This window comes from Rattus norvegicus, chromosome 1 (genome assembly GCF_036323735.1).
Source record: "Rattus norvegicus strain BN/NHsdMcwi chromosome 1, GRCr8, whole genome shotgun sequence".
NCBI lineage: Eukaryota > Metazoa > Chordata > Mammalia > Rodentia > Muridae > Rattus > Rattus norvegicus.
The window spans coordinates 269,661,030-269,676,035 of NC_086019.1; the positions used below are offsets into that span (position 1 = coordinate 269,661,030).

Consider the following 15,006-nt stretch of genomic DNA (forward strand, 5'->3'; position numbering starts at 1 on the left):
GTCATACTGCTGACTGGTTAAAATAAAGGACTGATAGCCAGTAGCTGGAACAGGAAATAAGGGGACAGAACTTCTCTTGAATCAGAATAGGAGTGCCAAGCCACAGTGCTAGAACAGTTCACAGAGTAGCTGGGGGACTACCTTAGTATAAGGCCATAAACTTCAAACCCTATTAGAAGCATCTGTCATTACTGAAATGCTGGCAGGACAGCTAAGCCCTGCAATAGAGGTGCAACAGGGTGTTAATTATAAAAGTGGCCCAATTAAGTGTGATACAGACATTTCAATTTTACTACATCTTAAAATACTACCTAATTTTTTTAAAAAAAGCTTTCAAGAATCCCATTATGAGTAATAAAAATTCTAATTTACAGCAAAGCCCAAGACAGTTCCCTGACCCTGTTGGCCTTGGGCACAATACTACAGTGGTCCTTTTAAAGAAAAAGAAATACTGTCTGATAGTGTCCAGAGTCAGCTATTCATCTCTTCCAAACCCAAGTCTGACAGAGTCATGTACCCAGCAGCTCCACACTTATTCTAGTCTCCAAGATGGGGCCAGGAGAGCCTGCGGATGAACCCCCAGGGCTCAGGAGTGGCCATTTAGAGCGTTTGAAAATGGCAGCATTAATCACACTTCCAATCAAATCTACCCTCAACCCAGCCAAGCTATTTCTGAAATACACATCCAACACACACTGAATTAGGCTTATTTTTGTTTCGCCAGCTGCAACTCTGTATTACCAAAAAACTACTTATGATCCAGTGAGGTAACTTGTTAAGTAAGTAAAATGTCGGGGGTTGGGGATTTAGCTCAGCGGTAGTGCGCTTGCCTAGCGAGCGCAAGGCTCTGGGTTCGGTCCCCAGCTCCAGAAAAAAGAAGTAAGTAAAATGTCTAACAATCTAAATTGACACACAGTAGAATACTTGGGGCGGGGCTGGGTGGGAATAAATAAAGGAACACTTATGTTTCCTTGTATCTATAATTACAAATACTAGAATAAAAAAATCTAGTAATAATAGCTACTTAATCGGTTGAGGTAGACAACAAGTAGAAATAAGAATTACTGTTTATTCTTATATTATTTAAAGATGAATATGTGAAGGAGAAATTCCTGAGGTTCCACCTCTAGCTGAGGCAGTTGATGGATGCTTGGGGAGGCAAAGTCACTTTTGGGGGGAGGGGACTGCTGGCAGGTTACCTACACCCCAGGAGGTAAAACCTTCACCCATGTACACATGGACAGCACTGACTGGATTCTGAGTTACTGAAACAAAATGAAAAGAGAACGTGAAGTTGGAAGGGAGAAGTATGGCAGATAATGGGGAGATGGCTACGATTAAGATACATTAAAGACACCCATGAAATTGTCAAAAATACAGCACTATGGCTTCACTCTGTGCATAAATACCCTAGTTAATAATATCAGGAGATAAGTGACTCCTCAATCTCAAAGAAAAGCCGTCCACTCACATTTGAAGCACGACCTCTCTGCACTGACATTTCTGATACAAGCTGTGTAAGGGAGGGAGGTCTACTACCTCATATCTACAAGATGCTACCATGACCAAAAAAAAGGCAATAAATCTTAGTAATCATCACCATCATCACCACCATCATCATCATCATCACCATCACTATCACCATCGTCCTCATCATCTGTGGACCAACAAAGAACACAGAACAATAACAACAAAACTTTCTTAACCTAAAACAGATTAAGTAATCGATCCCGGTAAAGGCAGTTTTGGGAGGGTTTTTTTTTGTTTTCTTGAAATTCAGTTTGGCACTAGAATTGTTTAGAAGAATGTTCATCCCTGTCTTTTTCATGATTTCCCTCAATATCAGGAAGGTATTCAGATACCAGAAGATAGGTAAGATAACTAAACGTAAAAAATATGAAAATAAACGTTACTAGTATATCCTTGAATGACTGATTTCCTGACTTTTATACTAATTCATTTTAACTTAAATATTAAAACGAAAAGAAAAAAAGAAAAAAGAACTATACTTTTCCAGATTTTGCTGGAGTATGGGCACAATAAGGAATTGCAAACATTTTAGAAAATAAAACATACTCCAAAAGCAAGGGAAGCAAATTTTCTGAACATTTATAGAGATATTTTACTTTTAAAGAACATTTAGATTTAGAGAAAACATGAAAGAAAGTTTAGTGGAAAAAATGCATAATAATTAATTTTAATGTTTCAGTAATGTTTTTTGTTGTGCTCAGGATTAATGTGAGAAACTCTAAGCTAGAAGAGCCTTGTCATCTAACTACCCATTCTTCAAATGCACACAGAAACCAGCGCTTCCACCACAGTAAGGAGCCTGCAACCCCAGCTCTCAGGGACTCCTCTGCCCAAGACACTCAGCAGCACGCCAAGCCAGAAGCCTAGAGAAACAAGAAATCGTCACTAAGGAAAAGCCAACTTGCCTGGTAAAACCGTTCTGTATGAGTTCTCTTTGAAGCTTTTGATCTTGGGCAGCGTACTCAGAAAGTTCAGATTCCACAGCTGGGGGCAGAATGTTTGGAATAAACTTAGAAAACAATGTCGGAGCCATCTGAACCCATTCTGTCAAGGAAAATAAATGATTCATCAAGGAAATGATAATTTAAATGAAACAAGCAAGTTTATTTAAATAACAAAAAATTGAATTAAACCAAATAATAAAACCTAGTGTAGCTCTGTTTTGATCAACATACAGAAATATACCTAAAATTATAAAGAAAATGGACATTTTTACATTATTAATTCAAGAAAACTGAATCTGTAACTTTTTAGTAAATATTATAAAAAAAAAAATTCTAAAGCTGTACAAAAACACAAATGAGATGACCAGGCAATTCCAAGTGGAAGGATGTGGAGAGGAGAGGAGCACCTGACGAAGTCCAGCTCTGGGAGCGCCCTACTCCAAACAATAAAGCTGCCCAGACCACACTTCAGAGGCAAGAGGCAGAGGACCAGTGGATGCTTTGGAAATAAAATCTTCCCAATCCCAATTGAATTACAACCCCATGTAGGAGAGGGAGCAAAACAATAAAGGTAAAAAAAAAAAAGTTGCGTAGTCATCATGAGACCAAAAGAATAATCTATAGAAAATAAAAAAGGAGAGGGTCATGGAAATATATTTTTCAATGGACATGACAAAAATGTCAGGTTCGGGGATGAGTAAAACTGGATTATTTGAAAAAACAAAAAACAAAAAACAAAAAAACCCAAAAAACCCAGAGAATGAAATAGGCTTGTAAATATTAAAACTTATTATGCAAGGTCTAATACACATGCAAACTGATCCTCCACTCAGGGATGGCACTGATGCCTCGCTTTCCTGACTAGGCTTTCCATGAGCTCTGCTCAGCCTTTTCCAAGTATCTCAGATTAAGGCTTTCAAGATTCCCCTTTAACCTGTGTGACTGTTTATACTGAAAAAACCACGAATACATTAATGCTCTGTAAGCCCAAACGCCCACTTGAAAAGCTGCAATATGAAATGGACACAGTTTTGATGCTGTATAGTGGTGGGCCAATGGCAAGTTACAAAGTAGGGAAAATAAAAACGTCGAACTAGAGAAGAGCTAAATTTAAGGAAGCATGCAGTGTAGGGAGTGGAGCAAGCCAGCCTATACCTCTGCTGCACAGCATCATGACAAATGCTCAGTGGTGTGCCTCTCTGGCATGTGGTGTTATAAAGTCATTAGGGGGTTATGGGTAATGACTAGCCAATCATCTGAGGCACAGAAACCAAATCCTTCCAGCAGTTGGTGTGAATTCTAGTCATTAAAATAAAGATAAAGGAACAAAAGTGTATACAGTAGATGAAAAAGAGCAGGGTAGGACAGCTGAAGCTGGTTCTAGTTGAGTTCCTAAAAACTCAAACTGCCAGTGGGTCGGGGCAGGAATCTAAGGTTGAAAACCTCCCAAGGAGACTCAACTGTGGCATAGAAAGGCTAACATCAAGGACACCTGTGACAGAAATACTTCTCTACTTAAAATTCAGCTTTGAAATATTCCAACCTTTATCTGTCAGGTGCCTAGAATTTTACTAGGCCAGGAACATAATGGGTACTGCCAAGACATGGAAATGTCAAAACATGTTTAATAACTTCTCTGAAAGCACCTAGGGCAGCAAAAGGTTAGTCTGTGATAAAATTCATCTTTTGAAAAGAACAATTCTCAAACACAGAATTTTCCTCACAAAGCGTATATATAAATCTTATTCAAGAGTCCAACCTGGATAACACAGCATTTAGATAAACAGGCACCTACATTTTTTTTCTGCCCACAGTGATAATAGCTTTATTCTGCAATTTTGTTGCATATCTAAAAGGCCATGACTAATAAACCTGCCTCCTTAGAAAGCAGATTTTGTCATATTACACTGGGAAGACTTCCAACATAAAAGAAAGACATCATCCATAACCTAGTATACAAAAAATATTCAAGAGGCATTTTAATAACACTATAAAAATGAAATTCAAATATTAGAAAAACTAAAAGAAAAATACCAGCTTACTAGAACATGTAGTAAATTATTTTTGCAACGTTATACAATTATTTTATACAAATGATCTGTTAAAAGTAACAAAGAATACAGCTTAAGACCAAAGCCAAAGTTACATAAACATGAACATCACATGTCACCGATCATTTTATAGCGGTCTCAGAAAGACTATTTCTTGACTCTACTTCCTTACTAACCAGTTTCACTTGGTTCTTATTTTAGCAAGCCAAATTTTAAAGTGTCTTTTAAACTAATTACCATCAGTTATGGGTTCACTAGAATAATCATGAAATTCAAGTGGTGAGTAACTACAGCTAAAATGTTGATCATTGTTATTACTATTGATGAACATCCTTCATTCACATTTTATTTCTTTGAATCTCTAGATAACCAAATTTCACAGATCAGTAATTTCTGGTATGCTTGTTTGTTTTTGCTTGTTTTTAAAGCATCCTTTGTGTTTACTGACCGTAGGACAATGTTTTGCATTGAAATTTCTAAAACTTCCCCTATGGACATGTTATATAATGGCTAGATAGCAGGAAGACAACTACAGGCTCTTATCGCTTTGCATCTAACCCTCCCTTTACTATGAGATAGGCACACTAAGGTCGTTTATAGGCCTTGCTTGTAAATAAAAGCACTGTTTACGTATGTTCCCTTTATCAACTGTTCTAGATCCCTTGCAAGTATGTAAATGCACTAGAAAACGTAATTTGAGTGTGTATTCTTATGCATATTCACGGTGTGGAATGAAGGAGAAACTGCATAACAACAAAGACAAAACTAAGACCAAACATGAAATTCATTTCTCTTTCTTTGTTCCGCAATAGTCTAGAGGTTTGCATGTTCAGGCTGGCCTTAGACTCACTACACTCTTGCCTCAGCATCACAAATGATGGTGTGCATGAGTGTTACCATCTTTCCCAGTAAGTGTATGCAGCCAATTATTTTGTGGATCTCTCTCAAGGTACTACAAAAACCAAAGCAACTGCTTTTTACTGGTAGAAAATAGTTCCAAGTGAGTCCTAAACCAACATTCCGCTCTGATTTGAGTTCCAGGACTTCTGCTACTATAATCCCAATTGCCATTCAGCCTCATGAAGCATAAAGACAACTGCCCTCTCGGATAAGGCTGTAATAAATAGAAACACAAGCCCAATCCCAACAGAAATGACAGGTGTTTACCTGGTCTGAGAGTGTACAGGCCTTTCACAATATTTGCCATAGTTGAAGGTGTGACCTGAAATGGTGTTGACTGGGCTTCTAAAAGTAAAGCTGGAATAAGAAGAAAAAACAGGTAAAAAAAAAAAAAAAAAAAAAAAGAAAGAGAAAGAAAAGAAAAAGAAAAAAAACAGAAGAGAAAAAAATAAACACAAATGAAAAAGAATAAAGGAAAAAAAGAAAAGAGCATGTAACACTTGCTAACAGTAAAAGTTCTATTAGTATTTCTAAGGCTGAATGAGTAAATATCACAAGAAAAGAGCAGCATGAGACAGAGCAGAGCTTATACACAAGATTACACAAGCTTCAGCACAGCACTCAATACAACAAGAGCCTGTCTGGTTTGCTGTAGCAGCAACAAGCAAAGCAGTGAAGAGAGAGGAGTCTGAGAGAAGAGAGGCCTTCCAAAGTAACAGCTCTGGGGCACTCAACGTGCCTCAGTGGAAGAAAACAACACCTGACCCTTCTTTCTTCCAATCACCCTCCTCCAAAATGCTTGGATCACAAGTCGTGAGCATCCCTAAGTGCAACAAATCCGAAATACTCCAATTTCTGTCATGCTCAAAGAGCTACAGATTTCAGGGGACATGGTGGTACATGCCTTTAATCCTGGCCCTCGGGAGGCAGAAGCAGGCAGAGCTCTCTTGAGTTAGAGGTCAACCATAACTACATACTGGACCCCTCCCTCTCAAAACCACAGTAAATTATAGATTTCTGAGCATTCTGGATTTGCAGATTAGGGATACTCAACCAACATCAATTTTATAAGCTTTATCAAAGCCTACTTTCACAAATGCCATACCTTCACCTTCTTGGAAAAAAACAAACAAACAAAAAACCAAAAAACAACAACAACAAAAAAAACTTCCTACACAAAAAGCCAGAGAAGATTACAATTCACCTTTTCTACTTTGCTAACTATGGCAACAACAAAGCTAACCCTGACTTTTAACTGTGAACAGAGTCAACTCTCTTTTATATTACCTACTACATTTTTAAAACACTTCAATAACACTTCTAGACTGTATCATTAACAGACACTAATTCAACTATTTATTGGACAGAGTGAGAATCATTGACCTAAAACAGGTAATTTTTTTATCTCTCTTAAAGATTAAAAAAGCCAAAAAGCAAAAAACAAAACATCCACTATCTTACTACTCAAACCAAAAGAGGGAAAAGGGGGGAAAAAAGAAAAAGAAATAGTAGAGTTTTATATAAACCAGATTTGTAGTTAACTGTTTTTCTTTATCCGTGTCTTTATAAATGGTAGTATCTTCTTCCTTCAAAGATTGGTAACTTCAGACACAGGAAGTTCCATGGGATTTACTAAGGTCCCAGGGCTGCTTTGCTTATCTTCCCATCTCATCATCCACAGATAACGAATTTAATTTTGAATGACAAATTTCAAAGATGATAAATGGGAACTTAAAAATCATAGTACTCTAAAATACATTTGAAAACTGAATTTCTGAATAAATAATCTTCTATATTCTGAAGGCCTTGGGTATTCAGCATGCACCCCAATTGTAAGTGCTCGTTTTCTCCTATTCCTAATTTTTGACCAATGCCTGAGGTTTTCACGCTCACCCACATACTCAAAACTGTGGCTAAATCCTAATGTCTGCCAACAGCTCTACCATAATTTCTATGTTAACCTGACAGCTATGAAGAAACAGCAAAATTTAAAAACACGCATGACTTATGAAATGGGTATAAACAATTTGGAATGAACTAACTGGATATAATTATATTCATGAGTGAATATTACTGGAAGCTGATGTAGTGTTTACCTACCTACCTATCATGTACAAAGCCCTGGGTTTGATCCCTAGCACCATACAAACCAGGAAGGTGAAAGTAGGAAGATCAGAAGTCCAAGGTCATCTTTAAGAGTTTCGGGCCACCCTGAGCTACAAGAGACTCCATCTCAATAAAGCAAAATAAAACCTCTAATTTGTAAAGAAAGGATTATTAAGAGTGGATAAGATATTTTAATAATTTGCTAACATTCCTTCTTCTCAAAACTCTTTGAATAAAGTATTTAAATTTAAAGGATTTTCCGGCTTTTTTTTTCCTCCCTAAGGAACTGAGACTTGCTAAGGACACAATGGGTACGTGTTTGGAGTTGGGGTGGGGTGGTGGTTACTGAACCCAGTAAGTGCTCACCTTTCTCGTTATTTGCAAACTAGATGAGCAGCAACCCCAACATAGCACACGCACACACGCACATGCATGTACCCCTATCTAAAATCACAGAGCTAGTTGATGGCAGAAGAGGCTGTAAGACTTGTGACTTGTACTCCCTGTGACCCCCCCTGTACATGCTCCTCCTTCAAACATGCGACCAAAGACACTGGTCTTACATAGACTGGTACTAGAAAAGTGTCATCTTAGTAACTGATTTCTTCTGAAAGCCATATATTAAAGAGCAGTGCCCATCAACAATCCTGTTACTCAGATATACATCAATCATAGGGTGCTAAGCCCAGGGGCAGAAGTCTAGTCCTTAACTCTCCCTATCTTGTGACATTAGGTCCTGAGCTCCTCTGATGTTTCAAATGTTCCTTAGTGCTATGATGTTGCATTGGGCTTTCTTTTTTAAAATTTTTATTACATTTATAGTGTGTGTGTGTGTGTGTGTGTGTAATGCACACACACGCATCAATGCTACACTGCATGTATGGAGGTCAGAAGATAACTTGCAAGAGCTACTTCTCTTCACTTAACTCTACAGCAACCTAACATACTGAGCCATCTTATCACCTTCATTGTCCAAGGGGTCCTATTAGTAATTTGGTCTGGAAATGAAAACTAAAACTACATAAATTCAAAAAGTGTCAAACTACAAGGGTCTAAAACTAAAGTGTAGACTGCTAAGAAGTTTTAAATAGTAATCTGACTCTGCAAAGTAAACTCTTATCTTTAACTGCAAAAGTTAACAAATTATACTTTCTCTGAAAATGTCCAACCTAATTGCTACATATTGATTGTCACATCTGCTCAATACAGCACCAAGCAATATTTTAATTAATATAAAACCTCCTAGCTATCCTTTCAGTTTAATTCAAGGTGAAAACTAATTTGTAGGGAAAGTAATTTTGTTACCAGCCAAAACTGTAAGTCAGTTTATTTTATAAGGACAAATGAGCATGCACAGCACTGAGTTAAAACTAGCCTCACCTACAATGATGACACTCAACCGTCACATTCACAAAACATCAATTCATGAACATGAGCACACTGAGAACCAATTTGGTTTTGGCACACAAGATCACTTTGCTTGGCTTTCTAAGTTTCAGATATGGACTCCAGACTAGTTTGAAGCACCTCCCTTTGAGAAATGGGGATCCATGATCTACCACCAGGAGCCTAGGTTCTCTGACTGCTTACCCAATAGAATGCAGGAAATTTTTTCTGAGTCCAGGACTTTAGACATTTATAGCTTCCAAGTTGCTACTTTCTGAATCTTGAAACATTCACCGCTGGAGAAAACTGAAAACCACACTAAGACCTCAGTCACGTAAGCCACAGATTGAAAGACCCAGTTGGGTCACTTCAGCTTCACTAAAGCCCTTTCCAGATTGCACAGTAAACTAAGATGCTGCTGGCTGAAGCCACTGTTCCCAAATGACAGTAAATGGAAGAGCAGCATGCCAGATGTGTAAAAGCCAAAGGCCAGAAGCTGATGCTCAGACTTTCAGATTACAGAGACTGGGTACACTCACTTGCTTTGTTGTAGCCGCTAGAGCCACAACACAAACCCTGAGTCACTAATGTTTGAACTTGATTTTTATCCCTCTGACTCAATTTCTATGGTAATGATCACCTATCCTACAGTGTCACAAATGTAATACTTTAAATACTTGTAAAGAATCTAGAACAGGTCCTGCTACATGTAAACTGTGTGTATTATCCATTTAAATATCCTTGTGATGATCACTTGTGCAACTGTTAAAACATTTACAGGGCTACCTGTCTGGGACCCAAACCATTGTCACTTTCTGTGTCCTCGACCATAAGTATAATACCTAGTAACTGTTCAATAATCTAATAAGTTTAGCTTTATCCAACTTATAAAAACTTAAGGATTTTTTTTCCATTTGTTAGGAAAAGGATATATCTGCCTTTAAATATCAATTTCATGAGAAACCCAGACTAGGAAGTACTCTTACCCAATCTAAGTACAATACAATATTCTCTTCAATATTCTTCCCAGGTGTCCAATAAAGTTGGCTTCCATATTATTAGCAGTATAAAGACATATTTAGAAAGGAAATACATATTTCTACCAGATGTAGCATTTCTCTATGGAATTTTAACAAAGAAGAAAATATGCTCTAGGAAGCTAAAAACAATGTCAGTATTCAATACTATAACCAAAGGCTAGAAGCTGGTGCCTACTGTCTAACACTTGAGAGGTTTGGGCAAGAGGATTTCTTAAACTTCCATGCCAGCCTGGATTATAGAGCAAGACCCTCTCTCAAAACCAAAACAAGTGGAATGTCTCAGAATTAATGTACAAAAATCTTATAAAAGTATCTGACTGGTCTTAAAAATAATAATGTGTGTTATAATCCGAGCTTATGATTCTCCTATTTTGGGACTCTGGACTCTCTGGGAGGTATGATATCAACTGCATCTTTATTATTGTGTGAAAACTGTGCCTTGCAAAAGTGAACTGGCCCAGTATATAAATCCTTGTCTTCATTTAAAAGCAAAAGTGAAAACAAGAGCTTGTGGGTCAAGCTTTAAAACAATGTCTTTGTAAACTTCAGTAAAACTTCTGTGTAACAATAATTAAGTACAACTGAAAGTCTTCAAGAAAATATAAACTACGATCCACATTAGTTACAGAATACTAAAGAATGCCTTGCTGAGTACTGACCAAAACATGGGCTTCTGAAGGTGCTGAGTTACTAGTGACAGTTTGCCTGGAGTACATTCAGGAGAGGGAAACTCCCTTAAAGAGGAAAAGACACTACCTACTGTTGCCCAGGGACTGGGAAAGACTGACTGAGCTTGAAACCTGGACCTTAATTAGCTATCTAAACAGCCATAGTAAATATTTTACAAATGCTAACAGCTTGATAACATGGTGAATAGCAGCCACACTAGACTAACAGTAGAAACCAGAGAGAGCCTGTGCTCGCCTTCACAGACACCTAGAGCTCTTTCAGAAGTCACTGGTAACATGTGACCCTCCTAATCATACTCCTGCTCAGGAAAGAAATGGCAACACAGAACAGGCCAAATACAAGACACTGTCCAATAAATGACCTGCCTAAGTGGCCCAGAACAGTAGCCAGGTTCAGTCATGACTCTCTCTATAGACTGAGGTAGACTTTAACAACTTCTTGCTCTATGGCTCTAGAGATGTCAATATTGGAGTTTAGAAGACAATGTTCTCAGATGAAAGGAAAGATTAAGAGTGAGCTGGAGAAGGAAGGGAAAAAGGAAAAAGGAGACCATGACTAATGCTGTTTCACCCCCATAGGAAGTAAAAGTATACTTACGCATTAGGCTGTAAATGTGCTTCTCTGCAACATGTTCCGTAAACAGTTTTATAAGGTCATCTTTTAAGTCTCTGTTAAGCTTAGTTTCTATGTAAAACTTATTCTGGAAAAAAAAAATAAGTTTTTATATATCAATAGGGGAAAGAAATTACTCCCATGGACAGGAGAACTAAATATTGTTTTAGGGAATAATGAATAAACGTATTGATTAAAAATAATAATAATAATAATAATAATAATAATAATAATAATAATAATAATAAAAGCCCAGCATACAGCAAAACCCAGTCATTCCTAGTCACAGGTCTTTTTGGCATGAGGTTGGAAGATCCAAATATTAATTTCACAACAATATGGTAACAGTACAGAGCCACACTATGTGCTATGCCTAAGCACGGACTGCTCTTCCAAAGGTCCTGAATTCAATTCATAGCAACCACATGGTGGCTCATAACCATTTATAATGAGATCTGGTACCCTCATCTGGCCTGTAGGCATACACGCAGGCAGAACACTGTATACATCATAAATGAATAAATCTTCAAACAAAAACAGAAACAAGCTCTCATCACCAACATCAAAAGGCAATGCTGGCAAATGAGAAAGGCACTCACTCCTCAACATCCAAAGCTTAGAGCAGGCAGGTATTGGAAGCCACTAAGAAGAGTTCCCGTATACATGCCCTTTAGTAATGGCCACTGTACCAATTCTAGATACCATCTCTGCTCAGAGGCAGACACCCTAATCAGGCTGAGAGCAAGCAGTGATTGAAGGAAAAGTTCTTCACTTACATCCAATAAAAGATGAACTATATATAAGGTGTACAGCAAGTGATGAAATAGAAACCCTCACTTTAACATCCCTGGGAACTGCCTGCTCTTAAGGTCTGTAATAAGATGGATTGCCATTCCCTATTTATCAGAGTCACTTTGAATCAAGTTTTCTTTTTCTTCCCACCTGATTAGTAAAAGTTAAAGAAAACTATGAAACCGTTAGATGTGTTCATATTTTGGATGCTAGCTCAATGCCAAAGAGTAGAAAACACAAAGGGAATGAAAACAAATTTTTCATTCACTCTCTTAGTTCAGAAGTATTTTCCTCTCTGTTTAAAACAAAGTGGGGGTGAGGTGGGGTCTAAAAATAAGATGCACACACTTGGTTAAAAGTGACAGCTATGCCAATGGGTGTATAATAAAAAGCCTTCCAAAGCTGACCCTGCTTAGCTTTATAGGCCCCATTCTAGAGAGAAATCACATGGAAACATGTTTTCAAACACTCTGCACGGGAACCACTCCTCTCCCCATTTGAGTACATACTGCTTGTACCTTGGTACCTGGCTCTTTTACCCTAATGTTAAGACCTAGGAGACTTTTCTCCACAAAAATATAGAAACATGCCATTGAACTGTGTATTTTCTTGTTTTCTATAAATTGTTAAAATAATCCCCAACTGATGACAATACAAATATGCCCAATGTTTTGCTATTAAAAATGTATGTATATATGTATACATATATATATATACACTTAGACTGTGTTTATACCTATTGATGAATTTGAGAAATTTTATACATAAAATTTGAGTCTTTCAAGGCAATTCATTTCTACTCTAAATTATAGGTCTGTTTCTGTTCTTTTTATTCATCAAAAATGAGTATTTCCAAGCACTTTTTAAAAAGTAATTTTAAGTTATATTTAACAGTGGGATTTGATATATTTTTCCTCTTTTATGCTACATATATTCTGTGAACTAATTCATACCAGATAAAAACATAGTATTGCTGACTTCTTTCTAATCCATGAAAATTAATTATCAAAGACAATAAACCTGTGTCTAGTGTTTTACAAATTTCCTACAATGTTCCCCACCTACTATTGTTTTGGGTATTTTTCTGAACAAAGGTGTTTCAAGCTTTCTTCATCTAATAATCTCCTTCCTGACAGGATTTAAAGGTCTCCTCTCAGCAAGTATGTAGGAATGGGACCTGTGGGGATATTGTGTGTGTGTGGGAGGGGCACACAGTGGAAGAGAGGGTTAGAGACAAACATAAGCAAAATATACATGTAGGAACTGTTAAAGAACAAATTTAATTTAAAAAAAAGTTGTGGGCGGGATGGAAAAGAAATGCCCTTTTAGCTTTCTCACCTCCAATTTCTGGTTTATTCCACTTAGATGTGAAAAAGAATAAGGTGGTGACTAGACACCATGCTCAGTACACCCATCGTACTCCAACTCAGGAATGTCAACAGAGTAAAGGAAAACACAATTAACCTTGCATGGTGTGGGAAAGGGCTCTAACTTACCATATATATGAAAAGAGGCACGATGCTCTGCAATGCTCCCATATACTGACCCAGAGCTATATTAAATCTCTCAATATAGAGGTCTGGAGGGCTGGCCTGTGAGGAAGAATATCAACATCAGTACTCTACTCTGGGAAACCAGGTAAAAGTCCTTCTTCAACCCCTGTAATACAAACCAACTCACAAAGAATCTAAGATGGGGGAGATACTTACACTCTAAAGTCGGTTCAGATTTCTTAGTTCCAAACTCTATTATATGACATTTTAGTCACTTTTAAAAACTGTATGACCTTAACAAATTAACTAAGAAATATGATTTTAATAAATCACCATTGGATTAGAGGAAATCCACTTCCTAAAGGAATCAAATTATATTAGGACCTGGAATTAGGAGGCAGAGAATTCAAGGAGGTAAAACAGGCTCTAGATACTACCAGAGGTATGAATGATGCCAAGCAGTTACACATGCTTGCTGCTCTTACAAAAGAACCCAGGTTCAACTCCTAGTACCCACATGGTAGCATTATAACCATCTGTTCCTTTGGCTCTAGGGAATTCAACACCATCTTCTGGCCTTCACAAGCACTGTATCATATAGTTTACAACATGCACTGAAGTAAAACACTGACAAGTATAAAATAAAATAAACCAATCTTTTAAGACACTATTAGACTGGTTAATACATTTTTACAATGTTATCACCATTGTAAACAGCTTCTCTATTTAATCAACTGTCAACAAGAGAAGTAAGGACTCAAATGATTCATATATGCCTGGAGATATAGACAGTATAATGTACACCTAACTTCACTCACTCCTACAAAATACTAAGTCACAAAGTCACTAAGGAACTCCTCCATGTCTTGTCTCCCAGTATAGCTATATCTGAAGTAAGGAAATAATTAAAATTCCACGAAGTCATAAGCATGGGCCTCACCCTACAAACCATGCCCTTAAAGAGATAACAAATGGCTTCTAAATCTTTGCTATCAAAATGTGGCAGAGAAAAGGCTTTGGTGAGAATGTTTCATCTGTAAGCCAGGAGTCTTCACCAGGAGCCCTTAACCCAGAACCTCGATCTGGAAACTTCTCAGCTTCCAAACCGCTATAAGAAATAACTTAAACTGCTCAGTCTATGGTATTTTATTTTAGTACCATAAGTTAAGATGTTATGTTTTATAAAACTATATCCATTTACTTTATTCTTTAAGTTAATTTAATATTAAAGAAGACTAAATAAAAGTTAAAGATTAAAATATTAACAAATGATAAGATACATGTATTCAACTAAAAATTCCTGAGCCACGGTGTTGGGGAATGGGAATGTATAAAATACAAAAACAAAACATGTTCCGCATAAGGTCTGTCCTTTGGAAACTTCATCACCTGACAACCAGACCTTAAAGACAATACCGTGCTTTCAAGTTCTGCCACACTAAGACTCCTAAGTACCAAGTTC

The 15,006-nt window shown here is 37.3% G+C and overlaps 1 protein-coding gene across 5 annotated transcripts in view; it reads right to left on the bottom strand.

Moving 5' to 3' along the window:
* Positions 1-15,006, bottom strand: part of Cacul1 (CDK2-associated, cullin domain 1) — a 59,910-nt gene that overhangs the window by 8,674 nt on the left and 36,230 nt on the right. For 2 of the 5 annotated variants that reach the window (NM_001416001.1, XM_063270019.1), the window contains exons 4-7: positions 13,548-13,643; positions 11,245-11,347; positions 5,693-5,782; positions 2,436-2,574 (exon numbers count right to left, since the gene is read on the bottom strand). In NM_001416001.1, the coding sequence (NP_001402930.1) occupies positions 2,436-2,574; positions 5,693-5,782; positions 11,245-11,347; positions 13,548-13,643 (428 nt within the window). The remainder of the gene's footprint in view (positions 1-2,435; positions 2,575-5,692; positions 5,783-11,244; positions 11,348-13,547; positions 13,644-15,006) is intronic. The other 3 variants (XM_039085806.2, NM_001014248.2, XM_039085812.2) reach the window with 3 other exon arrangements.